This window comes from Oreochromis niloticus, linkage group LG1 (genome assembly GCF_001858045.2).
Source record: "Oreochromis niloticus isolate F11D_XX linkage group LG1, O_niloticus_UMD_NMBU, whole genome shotgun sequence".
Classification (NCBI taxonomy): Eukaryota; Metazoa; Chordata; class Actinopteri; order Cichliformes; family Cichlidae; genus Oreochromis; species Oreochromis niloticus.
This window is the reverse complement of record NC_031965.2, coordinates 5,749,904-5,774,876: the sequence shown is the minus strand read 5'-3', so window position 1 is coordinate 5,774,876 and position 24,973 is coordinate 5,749,904. Positions and strand designations below refer to the sequence as shown.

Genomic DNA, 24,973 nt, shown 5'->3' with positions numbered 1-24,973 from the left:
TAGGCTGAAAAAGCTCAGGCTACAAACACATCTGTGTCTGTGCCTTGTTTAATGGTGCAACATGACATTATGCCTTGTAGATAATGCAGGACTAGGTAAAATAGGCACTGGTCAAAGAAGACCAGAGTGAGACAGAACATGTGTAGGGGAGGGAGGAATGAACAAGATTAAGTCTACAAACTGAGGTCTAGTGGCCTCTAGAGGTAGTCATATCCATTACACTCCAAAAATAACCAGAGCTCAGACGTCTTGATGCATTCTCAATCATCCAGGAAAGTAAATCTCCAAAAGTTGAATCTGTTCATCTGGACGTAGCGTTTTGTGGGAGAAACGTTTCGTCACTCATCCAAGTGACTTCTTCAGTCTCAGCTGACTGCAGGTTTCCCCAAACCTTATAAACAGTACATTTGCATAATGACTGAAACCAGCCCACTGAAGGAACAATGGGCTGTGAGGTCAGTTCCTTAATCATAATTATGCAAATTCCCATGACCATTGATCAACAATCACTGACCAAAACCTCACAGATTTGGTCACAGAACAGATTCAACTTTTGGACAGAGCTCAGACGTTTCTACAGGAAAGGTAACATCCTATGAAGGATTACCAGAGCCAAAAGCTGATGGCAGCACATGCAAAAGAGGAGGAGTATACCCAGACACACCACCAGTTAGCTGTCTTCCAGATTTATATTCAAATCTGCTGTTTTGTTTTAAATTGTAATTTTTTTAACCCAAAATAGCAAAAACTATAACTGTCAGCTTGTAGATGTTACTGTTTGATTTTCTGACATTAATATGCTCAGTGAACAGACTGGCCATTGGCACATGAGGTTTTTTACATTTTTGGTGTTCACTGGTTGTGCACAGGATAATACACATGATAATAAACATGAATGTACAGCGCATATTTAAAGGAAATCGGCTCTTTAGTTTCCTGAAATCTAGAAATCTACAAAAATGCACACAAATAATAATAACAACAGCAACAACAGCAACAACAACAACAACAACAACAATAATAATAATAATAATAATGAAGCCCTGTTTTGTCATAAGCCCATAGAACAGTTTTGGTGCTCCTTAAATCTTTGATCTTGAAATAAACAGAATTATGCCTAATTTTTTTATTATTATGAAAACTACCTGACACATTTGTCAGCAAATCTCCAAAGGTATAACCAAAAAGTTCTTGGACTAAACTAAGCCTATAAAAAAAACTGATTTAAATGATCTCCTGCTCATGATCGTATTGCTAGTCTGAGGTCACTCTCTGGATAAACAGTTCTGATGAATTTCACTTTGTGCCCTGAGATTTCACCTGAGATGGACCTTAAACCTAATTTTTGACTATCCTCTTCTCTCTGAAAAAAGAGCAGAGCATATCACCACAAACATTTCATACAGACTGTTAAGCACGGTAGAGGAGGGGTGATGATGATTTGGGCTTGTTTTGTAGCCACAGGATCTGGGTAACTTGGAGTGATTGCACCTAACATGAACTCCCCCTGTTTAAGATATTTAGGTCTAATGTGAGGCCATCTGTCTGACAGCTACAGCCTTGCTGCAACAGGACTATGATCCTTAGCATAGCAACAAATCTCTGGCTGAAAAAGGAAAAAACAATATCAAGGTGGCCCAGTCAAAATGCTGACTGTAACACAACTGAAATGCTGTAGTAGGCCTGTAAGAGAGCTGTGCATAAATTAATGACAACAAACATCAATGAATGTAAAAAAAAAAAAAAAAAAAAAAGTGTGGTCAGAATTGCTCCATAACAATGTATTAGACTGATAAAATTAAGCAGAAAAGTAAAACTTTAAATTATTACTGCCAAAGGTTCTACAGACTACTAAATCATGGGTTGTACTTTTTGTGTTTTTCACACTATTCTTTTTCACATGACCATGTCATGCACTATTATGTGAAAAAATCTGGTGCATAATGCTCCTTGGTATCACTATGCAGCTTCCCAGTTCTGTTCTGTTTTAGCATACTATTCTCTGCTCTCTCTGATGCATTTATCTTCCCTAGGATAATGCAAAGCCCGTGATAGCGTCTGAGCAGCATCAGAAGTTTTGACGTTCTTATCACCCTGGGTGCTGGCCTCGCAGGCTGAGCATGGCTACGAGCAGCTGGACATCAAGCGGCTCTGTCCCCACACAGGTCATTTATTACAGCAGACTAAGTCTGATATCTGGCCACTGAGTGGACAGCCAGTCTCAAAGCTCATCCATTCCGACTTCAGCAGACATATCCACGATTCCCATTATGATAACACAGAGAGAAAGAGTTTACAGCAGTAATGAATGTGAAATCATCCAGACATTATGTATTACAGTGGTGTGAAAAAGTGTTTACCCCCCTCCTGATTTCCCTCTCTTTTTTTTTCACATCTAAATGTTTCATATTGTCAAACAAATTTAAATACTAGACAAAGATAACACAAGTAAACACAAAATGTTTTTTCCAAATGAAGGTGTTTATTATTAAATGGAAAAAAATCCAAACCTACATGGCCCTGTGTGAAAAGGCGATTTCCCCACAAACCTAATAACTGTTTGGGCCAACCTTCACAGCAACAACTGCAATCAAGCATTTGCGATAACTGGCAATGAATCTTTTACATGGCTGTGGAGGAATTTTGGCCCACTCATGTTTGCAGAATTGCTGTAATTCGAGCATGAACCACCTTTTTAAGGTCGTGCCACAGCATCTCAATCAGATTTAGGTCAGGACTTTGATGGTTTAAGAAAAACAAATTAAAACTTTGGAGTGGCCTAGTCAGAGGTGGACTTGCTGGTGTGTTTTGGATCATTTTCCTCTTGCAGAACTCAAATCTCCTTGAGGTCACGAACAGATGACCAGACATTTCCCTTAAGGATGTTTTGGTAGACAACAAAATTCACGGTTCCATTTACCACAGCAAGTCTTCAACGTCCTGAGGCAGCAAAACAGCTCCAAACCATTATATGACCACCATATTTTCTGTTGGTATGATGTTCCTTTTCTGGAATGCTGTTATACTTTTATGTCAGATGTAATGGGACACACACCTTCCAAAAAATTACATTTTTGTCTCTGTCAGTCGACAGAGTATTTCCCCAAAAGTCTTGGGGATCATGAATATGTTTTCTGGCAAAACTGAGACAAGCCATTACGTTCCTTTTGCTCAGCAGTGGTTTTTGTCTTGGTACTCTGCCATGCAGGCTACTTTTGCCCAGTCTCTTTCTTATGGTAGAGACATGAACACTGACCTTAACTGAGGCAAGTGAGGCCTGCAGTTCTCTGGATGTTTTTCTGGGATATTTTATGACCTCTTGGATGAATTGTTACTGTGCTCTTGGGTTAATTTTGACTGGTCAGCCACCCCAGTAAAGTTCAATTTTTTCGCCATTTGTGGATAATGGCTCTCAATGTGGTAGGCTGGAGTTCCACAGCTTTAGAAACGGCTTTATAACCATTTTCAAGCTAAGATATCTCAATTATTTTGTTGTTCGTTTGTTCCTGAATTTCCTTGGTATGTTGTCGGGCTTTTGAGGATCTTTTGGTCTACTTCACTTTGTCAGGCAGATCCTCCTTAAGCGATTTCTTGATTGAGAACAGGTGTGGCAAGTGAGGCCAGGTGTGGCTAGAGAAATTAAACTCAGCTGTCCCAAGATGTGATATAATATAAACTAAGTGTAGTGTAACACACCTTCATTTAGAAACTGCATTTTGTGTTTACTTGTGTAATCTTTGTCTAGCATTCAAATTTGTTTGACAATCTGAAACATTTTAGTGTGACAAACATACAAAAAAAACAGGAAATTAGGAAGGGGGCAAATACTTTTTCACACCACTGTATATAAACTGATTTACTGTGACGGGAACACCATTTCTGAATCCAACACTAGCAGCAAAAAATCGTTTCTTTTACAATAAAGAGAAAAGAACTGGCTGATTGAGTTTGAGAATCAGCACCGTGTCTGAAAAGGAAAACGTGAAAACTCTTCAACCATTTCTGAGATGAAAAAACTTTTTAATAAGGTGATCTGACTTTGTTTTTCCTCTTTTTTTTTCTTAACACCAAAACCCCCTGTGTGTTAAACTGTGGAAGAATGCCTTTACTGCCAGGCACTGGAGAGCCAGCTATAAGGACAAGCTTGCTGCTTGCGTGTAAGTGATCATAAACTGCAGCTTTCTCGAGAACTGCTCATCCAAGCAACATGAGTGAGTGACTGAAAAAAAGAGTGTGTATGATTTATCTGAGGGATGAAATTTTAGGTTTAGCCAGCCCTCAATTTTTGAAACACCTTTTAAACCTAGTTGAGGCTTAAGATTTCATTTTAGGGATATAGTTAGAATTAGGTTAGGGTAAGAGTTGTATGCTTCCTTGTGATCATTAAACTTGGGAATGTTTCAGTGAAAATGATCAAATACATGGTGAAATAAATGTCCTCACAACGACAGACACACTGACATGCTTGTGCCACGCTTGTGTGCTTATATGAGGGTTTAGTAACTGATGGCATTTTGTAAAGTGTGAGAGCCACACCACAAGGGGCCTTGACATGATAGCATAAATGGCTCTGAGTACCCTGCCTTGGGCATCTGCTTGTGATTCTAATGGACACACATAACATCATAAAACAAAATGTCTTCTAAAAATGTGCTTTAGCGTCAGTGTCCTCACAATGAACTGAAATCTGTAATATTTTTAAATTAATATAGCTATTAGATGAATCACTGTGTGATGTTGTTAGCGAACACAAGACACAGGACAAGATGTTCAGTTCAGTTTGGTGGAGATTGGGCTTAAAGAAAGTCTTTTCCATAAACAATCATACAAATACGACTCACTTCAAGCTCTATCAGTTAACTGTCTTTTAATGTGCTGATACAGCGATTCCACAGATATCTGACTGGCCAGTTAAAAAACACCTCCCTTATAACATATCATGATTCAGAGGCCTGCAGCTGGCTATCAGATGAAGTTTTACATGGTGCCTCTGATGGCTGAATGCGATTTGTTTTGATCCCTCGCTGTCACTGTGTTTGACGGATAATGGGTGTCAACCAGCCTCACTACATCTCCACCACAGACAGATTACTGACTGCAACACGCTATGACGCACCCCAAAGGGTCCAGAAGAGTGAAGTGATATCATGAGAATTACCACACCTGAATATTAAATGCAAACCTGCCTATAAAATATGTAAATAAGAGTAAATAAAACTAAACTGAACTGAGTAGATGGTATCACTAAATGTTGCACTCGTAGAGTGTTTCCTGTTGACTCACCGGCTTGGACAGACACAGGTTTCTCCAACAGGAACACGGTCTGTTTCCAGTGTGTCTTTGTGACCTGAGGACCAGTGGAGAACATCACCTAGTAATGTGGAGAGGGAAAAAAACATTAGCAAAGCATCCTAAAGTCAGTACTGAGTTTCTATAAAGGAGGATCACTTTGTCATTTTGTATTTTTGTTCAAAAAACAAAACATTTGAATGCTTAAGGACTTCAAATGTATTTATAGAGCCAGATTTTTGTGAAAGAAATTAGTATTAATGTGAAACTATTCCAAAAGAGGAAACCATGCTTTTTCGATTCCTGTCAAATATGCCACAGAAAGCAGAAAGAAAAGGTGAGGTGAGTTTCTGTTAAAGCTGACCCACTCTTACAGGTCTTGGTCTCTGAATCATTTATAGCCAAGTATGTACAATAAACAGAATCTTACTGAAATTCATGAAGCAAACAAATAAACCCATTTTACAATATCCAAGATTTAAAAACAGTGAGATTGTCATTTAGTGGATTATCAATAGAATGCAACTTGAGTTTCAAGTAAAAGAGGAAGTGCAATCAGAAGGCGTGTCTGTGCTGCTCACACAGCTTGGCATCGCCTGTTCCAACTGGCCGGCTTTGCTGGGTAAGTGCTTGTATCAGCAGTCGGCTAGGACGCCCGTCGATTGCCAGCGAATACCTCAGGGAGGAGGAACACGCTAAAGCGTGAACATAATTGAGTTTCCGTTAAATGGCTCGGCCGCTGCTTACCTTGTTGCTGCAGCCTTTGTCGAAGAAAATGTCAAAGTAGCCCACAATTGCCTGCAATGAAATATGAGGGGTGTGTTAGAATGTGACAGTACAATAAACCCCTGGATTTGTTTGACTACACTGCAACTGTGACACGCAGAGCTGAGAGAGCGAGTGCGCACGAGGCTGGAGGCAGACCATGTCTCGAGATATTGATGAGCAATATGAGCCACATGATAAGGACTGTGTTCAAGAACAAGACAGTAAAAACAAACTGTGAGAAAGAAAAAAAACTTGCTGTTTCAATATGCACCCTTACCTTTGTGTTTAAAGTTCTCCTTAAAGGAGAAAGCGCAATTCAGCTTTGTCCTGTTATTCTTACGTGTGAGAGGTGGGCAGATCGATACAAATATCAACAGTATCAATAGTATCGATATCAAGGCTGGTATTGGTATTGGATCAATACTAGCATGATAGGATCTACGCTTTGATCAATACTGCCACTAAGTTTAGTATGAAGCCAACTAAATTGCATTAATTTAAAAAATAAAATAAAATAAACCTTAAACATGCACAATGAAAAATGTCTGAACCTTTTTGTGTTGACTTTCTATTTTATTTCTAGCCTATAGAACATTTAAAGCACAGATATTGACAGAGACATAGGCAGAGGGATATTTACATTCCAGGTCTCCAAACTTGGTGGTCATTAAAATATGATCAGAATTTGAAAACTGAACATGATTCATCTCATGAATCACGACACACTGCTCTCCACTGGTATTGGTATCGGCAGTACTGGCCCTCTATTTACAGGGCCAGTGTGCAGTATCGCACATCCCTAGTGTGTGGTCTGTAGAGCCACAGTGTCAATACCAGCTTACATACAGTAGATATCAAAATGAGTTGTATGAGAACTGCATTCTATTTTCTTCAGCCCCACTTCTTCTCAAAAACAACTTGCTTTCTCATTTAGGCTGAGTCAACAACATGTCCCCGCGTGCTCCCTCTCACCTCGCTTGAGACTTGTCACTGGACAAAAGAAACAAATTACCGTATGAGGCAAAACTGGGCGAAATTTGCTGACAGTAACAAAAATATATACCTTAGATAGCTTGTTATATGAAATTAGCAAAGGTGGCTATTTTGGTGGCAGTGTTGCAATAATGTAAAAAAATAATCTCAAAAGTCAGGAAAAAAAAAGAAAAGGAAAGGTTAAGGAAAACGAATAACGCTTTACTCCATACATTTGAATTTAAATCAACAATTCCCACAAGGAAAAGGGAAATCAGACATCTGAAAAATCTCTGGTCCAATCATTACATTGAGAGACCTTGATGCATACCAAGCACCACAGATTTGCCCAGTGTAAAGCTTTTAACATGTCTTACAGTTGTGTAAATTCACTAAAAGCCAGCAAGGAAGTGTGGTTTTTGCTCCAAAACATGCTCTGCAGCAACATAAACACATTTGACTGAAAAACAAACTGAGGGAAAGTCCACTGGCTTTAGGTGACCATTGTCAAATATGAGGCGTAACACCCCCCCCCCCCCCCCCCCCCGGGTTTGTTTTCCTCTCATATCTGCCCCCACTGGAGGAACAAAGCCACTCTATCAATCTCAGGAGCGCACTTGTAGTGGCAATGATGCAGAACTAATAGCTTTTAATCCTGATGCAGCTGACAACTTGGAGGCCGGCTCTCTGAGACAAAGAAGAGCAGAATCAATGCAAGAGAGGAAAATAGTATACAGAAGAGAGGAAAGGAAGCTGTAAAGGTAGGAAAACAGACAAAAGGTAGGGAGAAAAAAACTGCAAGGTAATGGAAGATGGGGAATGGAGGATGGGGAAACCTTTAATTGCCAGAGGGAAAGCTGCTTCTTCTTTCAAGACATAAAATACAGTACCATCTGTTCACAGCTTCTGTAAAACTCTACAAGCAATTTAAGATTTTTTTGCAATACTAAAAGTATTTGCAGCACACTCAAAGATACACATACGCAACCCTGATAATCATGCTGCTGTCAGAAGCTGCGTTCAATAAACTCCACGCACCGAGGCTTCAATCAACCTTTATCGACTGAGACAGGCAGGGGCAGCACAGCTAGCTTGCAGCTAAACCGTGAGAAAAGAACCCAAAGTGGATAAAAGAGCATGTCAACCCAATGCAATTATGGCTTTTAATGAATGCTACAGAGAAGCTCGCTGCTCAGGTAATTAGGAAATTAGCTGTAATTACTCGTTAGGCAGAGCGGATTCACCTCTCTCAGCCAGAGAGGCAGAGATCATCCTCATCACGCCTCGTCGATGACAACGCCTCATAAGCGAGATTGATTGTCACTTCTTGCGTTGTGCAACTTTCACACATGCAGCGAGACGGGCAATTAAAATTTAGGCCAGAGAAACTTGCAAATACACAAACAGCTTGGCAGCTCAGAGCCCCATTAAATCGCAAGTGAAAAAACAGGATGCAACAGCCTCATAAATAAAACAGAAGAAGATCAAATAAGGTCTGGATGACTCTCACCTGATTTGTACATGTTAACACTTTTTTAATTAAAGAGGAAGAGAAGAACTTATCAGGGGGCCCGAAATGACTTAGTAAAGCTTGAAAGTTCAACTTCAGATGGCTATTGAAAGCAGTAAAAAGAAGTTTGTTTAATTTCGCATGGAAAAAAAAGGTTAATTCCCTGAAATGGAAATTATTTTACTATTTAAATAGACAACAGGAATCATGTCAGAGTTGTTATAGCTAACCAGAGAGCAAATATTTGCCTGTGTACTCCCATATTTATTTTGAGTCTTGTTTCTGTCCACCTGATGAATTTAAGCGTGGTAATCTTTCTCTTTATTCCTCAGTTTCTCCAAAAACTGGGAAGGATACTAAATTACAGCAATGCATATAGCATTTTTAAGACCAATACTAATGCCGATATTTTGGTAAACGTATTGGTTTCAGCATTTATGTCAGTTTTATGAGCTTACAATGTGACAATGCTGTCACTGATAACTTGTTCACACACTTCCTGACTTTGCTCGGATTCCAAACATGTGTGTGGTGATCAGGGACACTAAAGAGTAAGCTCTGGTGCACAAACTATACACCATCACCACTCATGATTGAACGGCGTTTCTCCCACATCTTTGCTTTTTTACTTTACATTTATCGACAGGTACCAGTACTGGCAATCAGCAAATAGCTAATATCGGCCAATATAAGACTGCCGCCAATGCTAAACAGTGATCTCTATGTTAAATGTTACAATTTTTTTTACCAGTAGATGGACTGCTTCATCTACTAAGCAGGTAGCAAATAGTAGGTGTTTGCTGGAAAAAAGATGTCCTGTTTGGTGGCTAGAGCAGGGCGATATGACCAAAAATATTTATCACGATATACATTTGAAAATTTGCGATAACGATATAACTGACGATATAATTGACACTAGACAAAATACTTTACAACTCCACAACTTTATTAGTCCAAAAAAAACCATCAATGTATTTTCACTTAAACAAGCAGCTGTTTTTTATATGCATTAAAGTTATATAAAAATTTAACAGTGCAAATGCAAATTCCTTGCTGACAGTTTAACCAAAAGGCATTTCCAGTGGAAATTGGCCGACATATCCTCAGCATAACCATGTATAATATCCACAAAACTTAAAAAGAGGTTATACACACACAATACGGTAAAATTATGTTGAAGCACAGTACGTATCACTCCGCGAGGCTCCTGCCTACGATAGCCATAATGCTCCGACAATCCATCAAGTGGTGCGGGTTTGTAGCTTAGCAAAGTCGTACTAAAACATTTGACAGATTTTCGAGCGCCGTGTACCACATAAAATCGTTTTTAGGTCAGTAAACACAACCAGAATTTATACATAAGGCACACGGGATTATAAGGGGCACTGTCGATTTTCAGAAAAATCAAAGGATTGATTTTAAGTGTGCCGTATTTTCCAAACAACACGATAATAACGACGGCCCGCTAGCATGCTCTACCAGAAAGAGTGGTTTGTTGTGTATCTGACGGACGAAAGCTAAACCAGTTCCACACCACTGAAGTTGCAGCATTTTTACAAACCAATTCTGGTTCATCTGTTTCATTTAACGATCCCCTTTCACCCTTCTCATTCTCCGTCAGCGCCATGCTTTTTTTGCCATGTGCGTATGAAAACAAAGCCACTGCGCATGCGTGTTTTACCCGTATTCTATCACGATATTTCATTTTCTTATCGTTCCCCAGCATTATACCGGTATTACCGTGAAAGGTATGATATGGCCCAGCCCTATTGGTGGCTTAACAAAAAAAATCATTTTTGTGTCATACCAGACATCTTATGAAATCAGATAAAAGCCTATGTATCCTACCATATAGGGGACAAAGGCAAAAAGGGATAAAAACACAAGACAGAGGAGAGGAAGCACAGAGCCACATACACACACCCACACACCAAAAACAGGACAAATCAGAATGAGCGCTTTTCATTTTCATCAGCGTTTAGCCTTGGGCCCCGGCTCTGTCTGTGATAAGTGATGACAGTGGGATTCTTGGCGGCCCACGGAGGAGGCTCTGCAAGACTGCAGCTCTCCGGCCCCCATTCTCCGGGAAGAACGGGGGGAAAATTAATAATTATCATCATGGATAACACCAACAGGGAGCAATTCATCATCGCTCCTCATTCGCCTGGCTATGTGTCAGCGAGCCGCGTGGCCCGTCCAGATACTATTATACGATGGTGGGGAGGGGATGTATGAAAAGAGAGGGGGGTTATAAGGACGGAAAGGAAGGGGCGGCGAGGTGGATGGAGAGAGGGGGCGGGAGAATAGAGGGCTAATGCGCTTTTGATGGGGTTTATCCAGGCGTGAAGGCTTCAAGCACGACCACCTCACGAGCAAGATGGTGTGAATTCCTCCCCCCTTCCCCCTCCGTTTCTCCTCTCAGCCTCGCCATTCAACTGCAGCCATGAGGCTCAGGTGGAGTCAGCACACCTGCAGGTGGTGTTCCTCATTCGTGATGCTCTACAGTAACAGTTAGAGAAGGTCGAGAGGCAAGCTGTGCAAAACAGACTGTTTGCTCCACTACTGAGCTTTGCTCTGGAGAGCTCGACAAATGCACGAGTGGAGGGGATGTTAAAAAAGCATAGTCACACGCCTTGAAGACAAACTCCAGCTTTGTCACTTTAAAGCCTTTACCTTTGGGTGTTGGTCACTGTTAATTTGTTTGTCGCAAAGTGTGGGACACAGTAACAAGTAATAAGAGAAATTCAGTTTGAAATTAAGTATATCCAGGAGGGGCCACAGCACTCTTGACTTTGGGAATGGCTGCTCTAGCAGATGCCAGTCTTTCCAAGGTCTTTCTTTCCCAAACTTTTCCAAAACAGTGTGAGGGAGCATCCCGTAATCAATCAGGCCAAAGGCTCTTTTAATTATCTGTTCAATTCATCTAATTATCTTTTAATTGACTACATCCTGTATTTACTGACTAATCTTATACAGGTCACAGTTTTGTTTTTAACAGGTTTGCCAAATTTAGTAGACTGGTGTTGCATTGACCAGCAAATGCCCTCTTTAAATACTGCTTCTGAACCGGAAATGGTGCCATTATATGCTGTCAGTGCTGAATGTTACAACCACTATTCATAAATACAAAAAATACATAAATACATACTAGAATTACTACTGTTAGAATCAGTATGGCTACTAATCACTGATTAACCAATTAGCATTTATCAGGTCATTGGCATCCCATCTAGGCCTAGTGTTAAGGACCTCGTGGATATCAGTTTCCTTTGACCTAACTTGAGGGAGCCCAGAAAAAGCTTTATACAACTTTGTCATCACATATAATAGTAATAGTAGTAACAGTGAAGGCGTGAAGGCCTTCAGGTTTACTAGTAATAGTAAACTGTATCGATGTTAGACAATGCTATTTGAAGGGAAAACACATTCTAAGCAAATTTTTTGCCTCAATCAAATATAATCTAGCCAATAAAAGTGCTGCGTGTATTACCCTTCCATAGACAGACATGCAGAATTTTAAGTTTAAACTCAGAACACTTCCTCTGTAACTTCTAGGACATTTGCATAAATCAGTATGCTGATGATGATTTGTAAGTGGAAATAACCTGCCAAGGCAGTTTTTTTCTGACAATCAACTGATAGCTTAACTCAAAATGCTGCATAGTGCTGCATTGTTAAGAGTTAGAGTGGATTTTTCCTTGAAGAATTCTCTTCTTAATGTCCTGAAAATTGTCCTTGACGTTGAAGAGTACCTGTCCTGTCAGTCCAGAAGGCCACCCCCCCCCCTCCCTTACACACCCGATTCAAATTTGATGGAAAGCAGTTAAGAGATGGATTGCTCACTTTTTTTTCTCCGTAGCGCTACAGTAGCTACGTCAGCAGCACCGAGACAGCAGTGTTACAATTAATTACAGACAGAAACTTATTCTCTCCTGCTATGCCATCAGCATTAATCATTTCCAGCCTTAGGAGAGGGGGTGAGATATTTTGCTACTCACTCTACAGTTTAGGTAAATGGATCATGATGATAGCAATGCTTTAGAGGGTTAAGCCAAAAAAAAAGATACAGATGCCAGACCAGTCAGAGTTTTAATGAAAGTTTCAGCACATACAGTTTGTATGCAGCAGGTAGATTTCAACATTTGCATGTAAACAGGGTGCAAAGTGTGTGGAATTCAAGAGGGAGGAAAGGAAAAAGGGACTGGAAAAAAACCCAGCAAGAGTGAGAGGATTTGTCTTGTGCGCGAACAGTGCAGACGCAGGGGTTGTGCTGTTCATTTAATGCAAGGTTAGGCAGGCTGAGCTGATGAATGGACTGTCGACAGGAGAACAAAAGCAGGCGCTCCATCACAGGACAAGAGAAGCAGCAGCAGCTCTCTCTCACCAGTCCCTGAGCACTGGTCCAGGAGCAGTTTACCCTTCACACACCCCAATCTTAACTACTACTGAGGAGCTGTGGCCAATACTGACTACAGGTCAGTGTCTTTATGGTAACAACATGCTACTCCCACAGGGCAACAGTCCGTCTGTAAATCCTGAGACAAGCAGGCTGGATACCAGAGGCAGGTATTTACAATTTACACAAGTGACACTTCATAGAGTACTTCCATTATAAATTTAAAAAAAAAACCCAAAACAACCCTACATAAAACGAGCATGACTGAACGATAAATTGTACACATCAGACGTACACACACATACAGTACCTGTCCTCTTACATACATCACAGCAACTGAGAATAATAAGAAATGTGAAACAACAGGAAGAAAGCAGGACAAAGTATTGCCAAAAAATAACAATAAACTGAAAAACCACTTCCGTAATGTATGATCCTATCATCTGTTACCTCTAACATGACTGGACTTACAATCCAGAAATAGAAACGGGATGTTTTCAATTACAGAGCAGAGAAGACAGGAAAAATGAAAGGATGTTTACAAATCCCATTAAATCCACCAGCCTTACCCAGGGAGCACAAGCCAGATAATAACCACCTATTGATTATCCATTAAACCCATACACCAGTGCGGTAACACAGCAGCACTGCACAAAGCTGCTTCAACACAATAGGCTTTGATATGGACAAATCACTTCTCTCAGAGCCCACAGTAGCGAGGCTCTTCTTTAGCTGGGTGGTTATTATTGGTGTTGCAGAGAGAAATGAGTCTCTGACGCTGTAGGAAGTTCATGGAATTGGGTGGCATGGCTGGAGGGGCTGATGGTGGCTGTCAGAGCCAGTCCAAATAGACTCATAAAGCATTCTTCATGCTTTGGTGCCACGCACTTCAATTTGTACTCAGGTTTTTGGTCAAGCTGACCTACTCACAGGTTCAACTAGGAGTCAGATAATGCCTCACACAGGACTACAGTTGTTCTCGTCATTCAACATGTGCTCGAGTGCTAAAAGTAAATAAGTTAACCAGTTGAGCAAACTTTTGGAAGGACATGCATGAATGTGGTTTGAATATTGCCAGTTATCAAGGCTGGATTAGCTTTGAAATCCTTTCTTTTAATATGTGCTTACACGTTTTTAACCCACAAAGTATTTGTGGGTGATGAAGTAATTAATTATGTATGACATGCAAAGCAAAGCAGGCCGTGTACACTGACTATGTTGTATGGCATGCAATACAAAGTCACATTAGCCTGGTGTCTCCAATTCAAGCTGAAACTCTATTCAACATCCAACTGAGAGACAATACAGAGACATAATATATCAGCACGTGCTGACAGATATCTCTTCTGTTTGTACTACCTTGTTCCTTTCACGCAGTATTTCTGATAAATGGTTATGGATGTACAATGTTGTTTCTTTTTGTGTAGCACGTGGACAGACTACAAATGAACAAAAGCCAGTACGTATATATCTGACTTACCGTGCAGTCTGTGGTGTTTGTTATCTTCAAGTGGAAATCTGATGAAAACTCCAGCTCAGACAGACACACTCTGTTACAGTCAATTGTCTGTAGGGAAAAGGCAAAACACACACACAATCAAAATAAAATACACTGCATTTAACTTAAATAAAAACTGATTAATAATAATAATGACAATGAACTGTGAAGTAATTCAAAGAGTAACAGAAAAAACTTGTTGGTATGCTTTGCTTTTGAATTTTACAAAGAGTCTGTGGCAGAGTTTGTTTGTTCATAACAGCTTAGAGTTGGTCAAATCAAAGCTCTTCACCAAGTTTGGGCGAGTAGAGATTTCTTATAATAGTGTGGCTATCTTACAAAATCTCCCCAGTAGTTCTCTATTGTCACTATGTCTGAGAGAACCAATGCTGACACGTTGGAAATAACATACCTGTACACAGAATGGTTTACTGAGAAAACTAAATGTGCTGAACAGGATGTTTATGTTAATCTATGTTGTGTTTTAGAAGTCAATACGAACATGTTAACATCAGCGCCTTGTTCAGGTACTGCCTGGCCAAGCACTGACAAATTGAAAACTGGCATATTTTCCTGCCATCACTGTGGGTTTTTTTGTGGGGGGTTTTTTAAGGTAAAAAGCTATGATTTCACTCACTATAAATGGTGATTTTTTAAATAAATTGCATTTCTGTTAGGAATCTCATGCAAATATATGCTTACAACAAAGCTGGAAAGTAATCATATTTGGACTAACTCGAGCTGGCCAAAAAAACAAAAAATGTCTCAGTACTGGAGATAAATAGCTGACTGCAGCCCAGTTAAAGGGCCCTTTAAAGGGTACTGTCCCCTACAATTGTCACAAAAGAGGAAATGATTCCTAAATCATATCCTGCACCTGTCTATTATGCTGTCAAGGGTGGGAAAAATGACTTTCCTCTACAGCATTCTGACAATCATCTGTCATTATTTATATAGCAACTCTAATTAGATACATTCTCCCACTGAGCACCCAGATCAGTTAAATGAATCATGTTACTTTATAACAGTTATGGTGACTAATTAGGGCTGTGACATTTTACTTACTACAGCTTTCAACAGTAAGTGGAAGCTGAGAGCCAAAAGCAGAAAATTGAGTACATACCAAGAACACTTTTCTTTGTTCATTTTGGTGATTGTGAGGACTCAAACATAGAGGATATTGTTTTTACATTCATCACTCAGATACTAAAATGAGATCAGACTAAAAAGCAAAATATAGATTTAAATATAGAGTGATTTTGGATAGAATCTTACTGGTAGTGGATGAATACAGTTGTACTGCTATAGTGGGGAAAACAATTATTTGGTCTTCTGCTGAATTTATAAGTTTGCTCTCTCAAAAAGAAATGAGAGAGGTAGAATATCTTGACTGCCACTTGGCAACTTGAAGTTTCAGTTCCTTCTCCAGATTTTCTACAGGACTGAGGTCTGGAGACTGGCTAGGCCATTCCATGGCCTGAATGTGCTTCTTCTTTAACCACTCCTTTGTTGCCTTGGCAGTATGTTTTGGGTCATTGTCACACAGGAAGACCAATCTGCACTGTTTAGGCTGTGGAAAGAAGGTTCTCTTCCAAGACATGATCCCATCTATTGGCAGTGAAGTGATCCTGTACCCTTAGCAGAAAAACAGCCCCATAACATAATGTTTTCACCTCCATGCTTGACTTTGGGGATAGTGTTCTTTGGGTCATACATTTCTCTCCCTCTAAACTTAGCGGGTCAAGTTCATGCCAAAGAGCTTGATTTTGGTTTCATGTGATCACAGCACTGTCTCACAAGCCTTCTATGACTCATTTAGATATACACTGGCAAACTTGAGACAGGCCTGTGCATGTGCCTTCTTGAGCAGAAGGACCTTGCAGACGCTGCAAGATTACAATTCATTACAGTGTAGTGTGTTACTGATGGTGTTCTTGGTGTCTGTGGTCTCGACTGCCTTCAAATCATTAACAAACTTCTCCTGTAGTTCTGAGCTGATCCATCACCTTTCTCATGATCATCCTCACGCCATGAGGCAGGGAGACTCAAATTGTTTATATTTCTTCTATTTCCAAAAGACTGCACCAACAGTTGTCTCATCAAGCTTCTTGCTGATAGTCTTGTAGCCCATTCCAGCACGGTGTAGCTCTACAACCTTGTCCCAGGCGCTTTGACAACTCTGTGGTTTTGGCAATGGTGGTGGAGATGTTGGCATGGAAGAAACTGATTCTGTGGACAGTGCTTTAAGCATACGAGTTGCGATCTGTAGTATCTGTAGTTAAGTGATTGACTGTAACCTTTGGGCACACAGCCAATCTGTGGAAGCCAGAATTCTGGCTGGGTAGTAACTTTCATGTGATGTGTTTTTTGATTTGTTTGTTTGTTTTTGTTGTTTGCTTTTTGTTGACATTTTTTTCTCTCTCTCTATTAAAATTAAACTATCATAAAAATTAGAGAGACTGTTAATTTCTTTGTAAATGAGCAAACTTACAAATTTAGCAGGGAATCAAATAATGATTTCCCCTACTGTATGTAGCAAATATTGCGCTTTTCTTAAGAAACAATTTGGAGTACAAAGGAGCAAAATGACTTCTTAAGCTATTTATGATTGGAAACAACTGCATAACATAAGGCAGGTTTAAAGTCATATAAAAAGGGAGCAAATTAAACATTACTCAGATTGAACATTGATATCTCTTCTCACTGAGAGAAAAAAAAAACTCATCTGCTTAGCTGGAATATATAATTCCATGAAAGGGCTCTCAATTTTACGGAATAGCAGCCAGCTTTAATGGAATGTTATTGGATCGTATCAAAGGGAGGCAATAGATGAGAGTCCTTGTAATTTGGGCAGAGGGGCTGTCTATTTGTCACTGGAGGGGAGAAACTATCGATTAGAGGTTTCAAATTCCATTACGTCAAGTTCTACCCTCATTCATCACATTCTGAGATGGGTGGAGGACACGGTACTTAGCAAACAGGCCAACTGGCAAAAAAAAATCCACATATAAAAGGTATTAGAGAAAAGAGAAAAGAGCATTCCTTCTGAGACATATCCACAAAAGGTGTTCTTAGATATGAGACTTCTTGTGTCTTTATCTGCATATTCTCTGTATACCACTCTCCCACCAGCACAGCTAAAACCTACTCTGTCCTCAGGGTGCTGAGAGTAATGAAGTTTCCTTAAGAAGAACTTAAACAAGGATTAAACAGATCAATCACCCAGCTCTACAGCATCACCACACACACACACACACACACACACACACACACACAAACTATAAGGCCCTATATCTCTATACGGCTAACTGCAGCTCTCGTTCTCTGTCGATGTTTTAACTGCCTGAGCCCTGAAAACTCTATTTCTCCCATCTGTGTGTACAGGTGTATTGCTGCAGAACAGTTTTACTTGTTAGTGTCATCAAACGAAGACAAAATTGAATATCTGATCTCTGATCACTGCAACACAAATAAGGCAGAACAATAAAAACGTCCAAGTTGTAAGCTTGATCAAAAATATCTGTGCGAAGTCAGGCAGGTCAGATATAGAAAAAAAAATTAGAATTTAACTTAAAGAGACAAAAAGTTTCTAGTAGTTATTTTGGTTGACAAGTCACATTTAATTATTTACTGTGTGTCCAGCCAAAAACATCCCCAAATAAATACAGAGACAAGCCAACCATTCAGGTTTTATTGTCATTTTATTTGGTAAAGGACATTACTTTTACTTTTAAATATCAGCCTTGCCACTGGATTTGCAAAGGAGCTACACAGAAGGTTGAATGTTTACCTGTATGACTGTAGGTTCAGAGATGAGTGTGTCTGCTTTCAACACTTCCACCACAGCCTCTGGCACCACAGCCTTCTTCATGCATGCCATGTTAAAGCCATATACGTCATCCCAGAATGCAATGCGGTCTTGATGCTTCTGTACATCACCCACAGCTGCCAGGCTGATGTTACAAAGGTCTGGGTACACTGTGAGGAAGCGAAACAAACAAATGAAAAAAATTAGTAAAGCAGCATCACCACTGTTTGATCAGTAAGCCTCGACACTCACATCCAGCAGAGAAACTGCCAAATTTGGGCTAAAGTCAAATAGTCAAAAAACAAAACAAAGCACACACTGGTTATATCTCTTTTCCATAACATGAATATTCCTTCAAATCCTTTCTTGACCTTGTAAAGATTGACAACAGTTGCTCATCCTTCTGTACATGCATACTTTCTCTTTCTGCCCACTTTGAGCTTTTTCATGGATATTTTAAATCTTGCCTATATCACAGCTTTCAGTCTCTGTGACTGATGTAATATTGCTTAAGGATGATGATAAAGGCACGCAATAGAGCAATACTAAAAATGAGGACAGAACTACGACAAATAGAGTTCAAATAAAATATTCTTTCTCGCTTTGATTTTTTTTTAATGTAGCTATTGATCTTTGTTTACTCATCTTACATACTGCTTTACAGAAGGCACAATCTCATAAATACTGAACTATGAATATTGTAATAGTGCAAGTTCTTTATGGGTTCATTCAAAATATACAACATACCACGATGTAATACTTTAAAATAGAAAACACAACAGCAATGTGTGAGGATCTTCCTGTGATGGGTGGTGCATCACTTAGGAAAACTTCATCTCCTTTACTTTGGTAAGGGATGGTGCTGTGTACCCTATGAGGTGCAGCTGAATTGACCACTTGCACTTATAGTTGTGGGTGGAGTCAGCGAAATTTATAACATCTGGTATAAGAGAGCAAACAAATGGAAATTCCCCAGATTGTTATCATGCCTGCCACTTAGATCTTTGTGAGTATTCCCACAACCAGTTGGTGAGTGGTTGCTGGAATGATGGCATTCACAAAGAGCAACACAGTGCTGGACTGAAAACCTCCTTGCAAATACTTTGGTTGCAAGCAGATTGCTGTGGTTGCTCAGAGTTTTTGTGGATGATGAAGACTTGTCTGCAAGCACTCCTAAACTACTCTTTGACCAGTAGTGAAAGTATGAAAAGTGCGATAACAACCAGAAATGGAGACCGTCTACCTTCAAAGTAAAAACTCTAAAAGTTGTTGGCCACAGTAATACATGCAAATTTTACTTTGAAGGGGGATGTTATCCATTTCTGGTCTCAAATGCACTACTTCCAAGTTTTACTCCTGCTCGGCTAGTAGTTAACAAGTGTTTGTAGACAAGTCAGCATCTTCCAACTAAAGGTGACTGCGGCACCCTGTCTGCTGGTTCTACACCTTGTTTGCAGTCTATTTCAGTCACCTTTTTCGCTCACTATGTTTATACACCTCTCTGTATTCAGTTATTAGTTATTATTAATCTCTGGCTCTCTTCCATAGCGTGTCTTTGCCCTGTCTTCCTCCCCTCACCCCCAACTGGTTCCAGCAGATGGGCTCCACTCCCTGAGCCTGGTTCTGCTGGACATTTCTTTCTGTTAAAGGGCAGTTTTTCCTTCCCACTGTCGCCTAAGCACTTGCTCATAGGAGTCTGTGGCGGGGCATGATCTGCGGTGCCGCTGCAGGGGAGGCGGATGCACCTGAGCAACATCCGCAATCACGCCTCGCCGGCATAAAGAGTCCGTACTGGGTCCTGTCAGGTGTTGTTAATGTTGTTAGTGTGTGTGGCTGGGAGCTGCAAAACTAAAGCCAAGCAGTATGTAAACAGCAACCGTGTGAGTTAATAAAAAGTTAATGCTGAAAAGCATGCAAACGTCATCGAGTCTGCCATGGTTTTGTTACAGGGTCATATGATGATTAGGGTTTTCTCGGTTTTCTTTGCATTATTGTATATCTTACAATATAAAGCGCCTTGAGGCAACTGTTGTTGTGATTTGGCAGTATATAAATAAAAATGAATTGAATTTCACCTAGTGATTGCCAGCAACGTCTACTTGACAACCAGTCAGAGAATAGTCATTTTGCCTGGTGGCTGCCAGATACACACTGACTAGTCCCTGACCCTGTGCAGCTGGGGCCTAATACTTATATAAAATCTATCATGTTATTTACTTAAGGAGGCTGTGAGATATATTTAAATCTATGGAGGACTATTAAAAAGCAACGCTTTAGTAGTAAAAGTATAATAAATCAGCATCACTTACGGACTGCATTCTAACATGTATTCTCAAATTTGGAATTTTTTTTTTCTTTTAATAATTGTACCCATGAGGTTAAAAAAAAAAAATGGATAAATCCCCCAAAAGCATTTTAAACAGTGATATGCCCCTCCTCAGTTGGTAATGCATTTAAATTGAATTTAACTGTTGCTTTAATTTTCCAAACAATACAAAACAACAGCACCAAACATATGTATCACTGTCCACAGTTTTGAAGGACACTGAATCTGTATCCTGAACACTTGGAAGGCTGCCCAGACAACAATGAGAGAATATTCTGGGATTTTTTTTACTCCACACAAAAGATCATTAATCACAACTAAAGGAAAGAGTGAAAAAATCTGCTCCCATAAATGTCTGTTCTCAGTGATGAGACATCCTTAATGTCAGCAAATTTAATAACTCACAAACTATTCAACAAATTTAATCAGAGAACGCCTTAAGATCCTGGGGGTGTGGAGTTTTGCATCAATTTCATGAAGCTCCTTTAATGACTGTATCCATCACATGTGCACAAAACATTGGCCTGATTACCACTCTGTCCTACTTTCATTCTTCACACTTTACTTGGCTCAAGACAAAGGGTGTGGACACATCCAATTCCAAGACCATGGCTAGCCTCCACTCTTCAGAAGCGTTTCCCACAAAAATGTAGAATCTAGTAGAAATTCACTCCCCTTTATCAGTTTGAAAGCATAAAAGAAGTCAAGTACTAATGCTTTATCTCCATTAAGTATCAGCACTCAAACTGCACTCACAGTTCTGTGCACAGAGCTCTCACAAGAAATATCTTGTCAAGAAGTTAGCATTGTGCACTTCTGTCCACCAACATCTAAATATTACTTCTGTCCACCAAGAAACTGTGCATAGGAAGCATGACCACCCAAAAAGACTTAAACTTGTGAGATTTGAGACACTCTCCTGACAGTCCAAGTTTTAATGAGTCAAGTTTCTCTACTGCACAAATGACTTTACAAAAGAAGAGGGAAAAAATAGTTAACTCATTTTCCCCTTCAAGCAGACACGAAGACAAAAAAAACCAAAACAACAACAACCAACAACTTCCTTCTGTCCATTATCCCTTTCATTACTTTAGGTGCTAATGAAAGTTCCACAGCATCAATAATGGTGTTACTCTGCCTGCACTTGCCTGCTCTCTCTCTCTCTCACACACACACATTCAGCAGCAACACTGATAACTATGCTGTGTGATAAAGAATGAGGGAGAAAAAGCTAAAATTGGTGTGATCCCAGACTACGACTGATTCATTACTTGTGGAAAAGCAGACTGAGGATTGTTACAGAAACATATGAAATGGTAGCCTTTTGAGGCAATTTAAGATTGTGGCATGACCGCAAAACTTTAACTGACACAAAATAATTACTGATAAAAATAAACACGTTTTTTAAATTATTTTCCAAATTTTTTAAAATATCCTGCAGCCTCATGGGAAAAAAAACTCTTATAAGATGTATAAGAATTATATAACACTGTCTATCAAATGAACTATCTGCATCACAAAATGAGCATTAAACATGAGCTAATGTCTTGTCATTGTATTTTCACATCTGAATAAATTTCTTTGGATGACTAATATGCTTGGTGATTAAGTTAGAGCTGAGATGCTTGAAGCCATTGCTGTTCCTACTGTGAAGCAACATTAGCCAACACTGAGGCCTAGGGACTAAACTAGAGTTTAAAACACTCATGAGGATATAAAACTACTCCTGCTACTAGTAATGCAAGTATCAGCCCCTATGCTAAAGACATCTATAACAAACAACCAAAAAATAAACAATGTTTAGTACCTAACTAGAGACCACCTTGTGACTCAAGCCATGATGGACATACGTTCTTACATCACAACCATCGTCATACTCTGGTTTGTTTTGATGTCAACTATACACCCGTAAAGAGTTTTTGGTACAGGATAGCTGTTCCACAGAGAGACATATTAACGCCTGCCAAAGTACTCAAAGTCACCTTTGAGGTAATCCCTGCTACAGTAGGCGTGTCTAGCACTAGACTTTGCCAAGGGGACACACACGCACAGACACAGTAACGCACGCCCAAGGACAAAAACGTCACACTAACATTATCTTCATGCCACTTATTTCTCCTCTGCAACAAATACAAAGTGATTAAAAAATTTGTATGACAAACAATCACAGGAAAAAGAAACTCTTTGAGTTCTAAGGTTTTATATATCATGACATAATAAAAAATAATCTGGTCCTTAACAGGTCTTAAAATTAGGTAAATACGACTTCAGATGGACTGCAAAACATGAATTACATCACGTATTCTTTATTTCACAATTTCTATAGGAATCATTTCTATATGGAGAGGTGCGGCTAATCAAATGCGCTTGATTAACTGATCATAGGCAAGTGTGAGCAGCTCTTTGAAAGCAAAGTTTTGGCGTTTTTGGGTTTGTACGTCTGAAGTATTCAACACAATGCCAAGGAGTAAAAATGTAGTGCAATGATCTTAGAGAAGCAAATGGGGCTATAAGGCCATTTACAAACAATTTCAAGTCCATCATTTTATAGTGAGAAAGATTATTCACAACTGAAAAACATTAAAGATGTGTTCTTCTCTTCCCATGAGTGGACATCCCACCAAATTCTCCCCAAGGTCAAACTGAGCAATTCTTAGAGAAACTTCTCTTCCCTCTGAAAACTACATGGTAGCACAGCTCAAGGTTGCATCTGAACAAACCACAAGATTTCAGGAACAAAGTCCTTTGAACAGACGAGATCGAAGTGACGATGTTTGGCCAAAATGCACAGCGCGACATTTGGGGAAAACCAAACACAGCATATCAACACAAACACCTCATACCACTGTCAAGCATGGTGGTGGAGGGGTAATGATTTGGGCTTGTTTGCAGCCACAGGAGCTAGACATTTTGCAATCAGTGACTAGACCATGAACTCCAGTGTATACCAGTACTAGTGTTAACTGTGAAGCCATCTGTTGGACAGCTGAACTTGGCTGAAACAGGGTCCCGCAACAATCACGCAATATCCTGTGCTGCTGTTCATCTCAGGATGTATCTCATTTTAGAACCTGTAAGGACAAGATTTTTTTTTGCAAAACCCTAGAATGAAGCTGCACTTGGAAATGATGGATAAAATGACAATATTTTGAGATTTTTTTTAACATAAAAACACCATTTATCAAGTACTTTATGTAATAAAGGGAAAAGAATAAAATATAATAAGCAATGAATTGATTAATTGTAATTTACATGTAATGTGACAAACCTGGCCTTGTTTTTCCTGTCAGTGAAGCATATCATAAACTTTAGCACAGAAAATGTGTTTATAGATTTAAAATGATCACATTTTCTCCAATTTCGTTGTACCCTGTACAATGACAATAAAGGCTATTCTATTCTATTCTATTCTATTCTATTTAATCATTTTTCCTGGCATACGTGTTTGTGTTCAGTTTCACGTGACCTTCGACCCACCAGGCTATAAAATGTGTGAATGGATAGTGACAGCTCAGTGATGGGTATCTCATGGCTTCTCATTATTAGCTGAAGCCTGCCTGTGACCCTGTGAGTGTCACTATACCTAATGACTGTGTGCACATTTTCACCAACACACAGGCACGTAAACAATGGACTTGTCACTTCATTTTACTCTGATTACTGAACTGAGTTAGGGCCAGGTGAGGGGAGAGGTGCTGATTGGGCAGAATCTGGACTGATGGTCTGAGAGAAACACTGAAAAAGAAATGAAGACTGAGAGATGAACGGGCAAAGGAGGGGGTATTGTGGAATAGCTGAAAAAGAAACGTGCCGGGGGGGGGGGGGTACACGGGCGTCCCCAGATTCATGGCTTTGACATCTGCGTCCTTCTCGACTCACTGCTCGCAGCCCATTTCTCATGCCCCCTCCATGCCTACCCCCCCACCTCTCTCTCCTTCTCTCACCATCTCCCCCATTGGTCGGCTGTGAATGAGGGAAAGACAGTGTGGGAGGGAGCATGGGACAAAACAGATCCCTTTTCCCTGGACGCTGTGCTGCGCCAGGCAAGCAGGGACACATTTAAGGATGAAGGGGAGGTTAATGTAGTGGGGAGAATGAGGGAGCTGCTGTAACTCTCTTCTAATATAGCTTAAACACACATACAGCAGCAGTGCTGCAGGGCTGGACTAATAACTCAGCTAAGACATGTGCACACATACTAAAAATCTTAAAACAAACTCGAGAACAGAAGCTGATCAATTTAAGGTGACACAACAACTTCACTATTGCCAAACACTCATAAATTTGAAAAAGTTAAGGTGCAGTCTAGCTGTACTTACACAGAATATTTGCTGTGTTTATTTGAGCAAATACTGCCTTGGGGATGTTTACCACAGAGGGAAGGCTCCACTCATATTACTGTCACA

The 24,973-nt window shown here is 39.9% G+C and overlaps 1 protein-coding gene across 1 annotated transcript in view; it reads right to left on the bottom strand.

Moving 5' to 3' along the window:
- Nucleotides 1–24,973, bottom strand: part of prmt3 (protein arginine methyltransferase 3) — a 61,330-nt gene that overhangs the window by 5,531 nt on the left and 30,826 nt on the right. The window contains exons 12-15 of the mRNA XM_003454330.4: nucleotides 18,224–18,411; nucleotides 14,416–14,502; nucleotides 6,037–6,087; nucleotides 5,284–5,371 (exon numbers count right to left, since the gene is read on the bottom strand). Coding sequence (XP_003454378.1) covers nucleotides 5,284–5,371; nucleotides 6,037–6,087; nucleotides 14,416–14,502; nucleotides 18,224–18,411 — 414 coding nt within the window. The remainder of the gene's footprint in view (nucleotides 1–5,283; nucleotides 5,372–6,036; nucleotides 6,088–14,415; nucleotides 14,503–18,223; nucleotides 18,412–24,973) is intronic.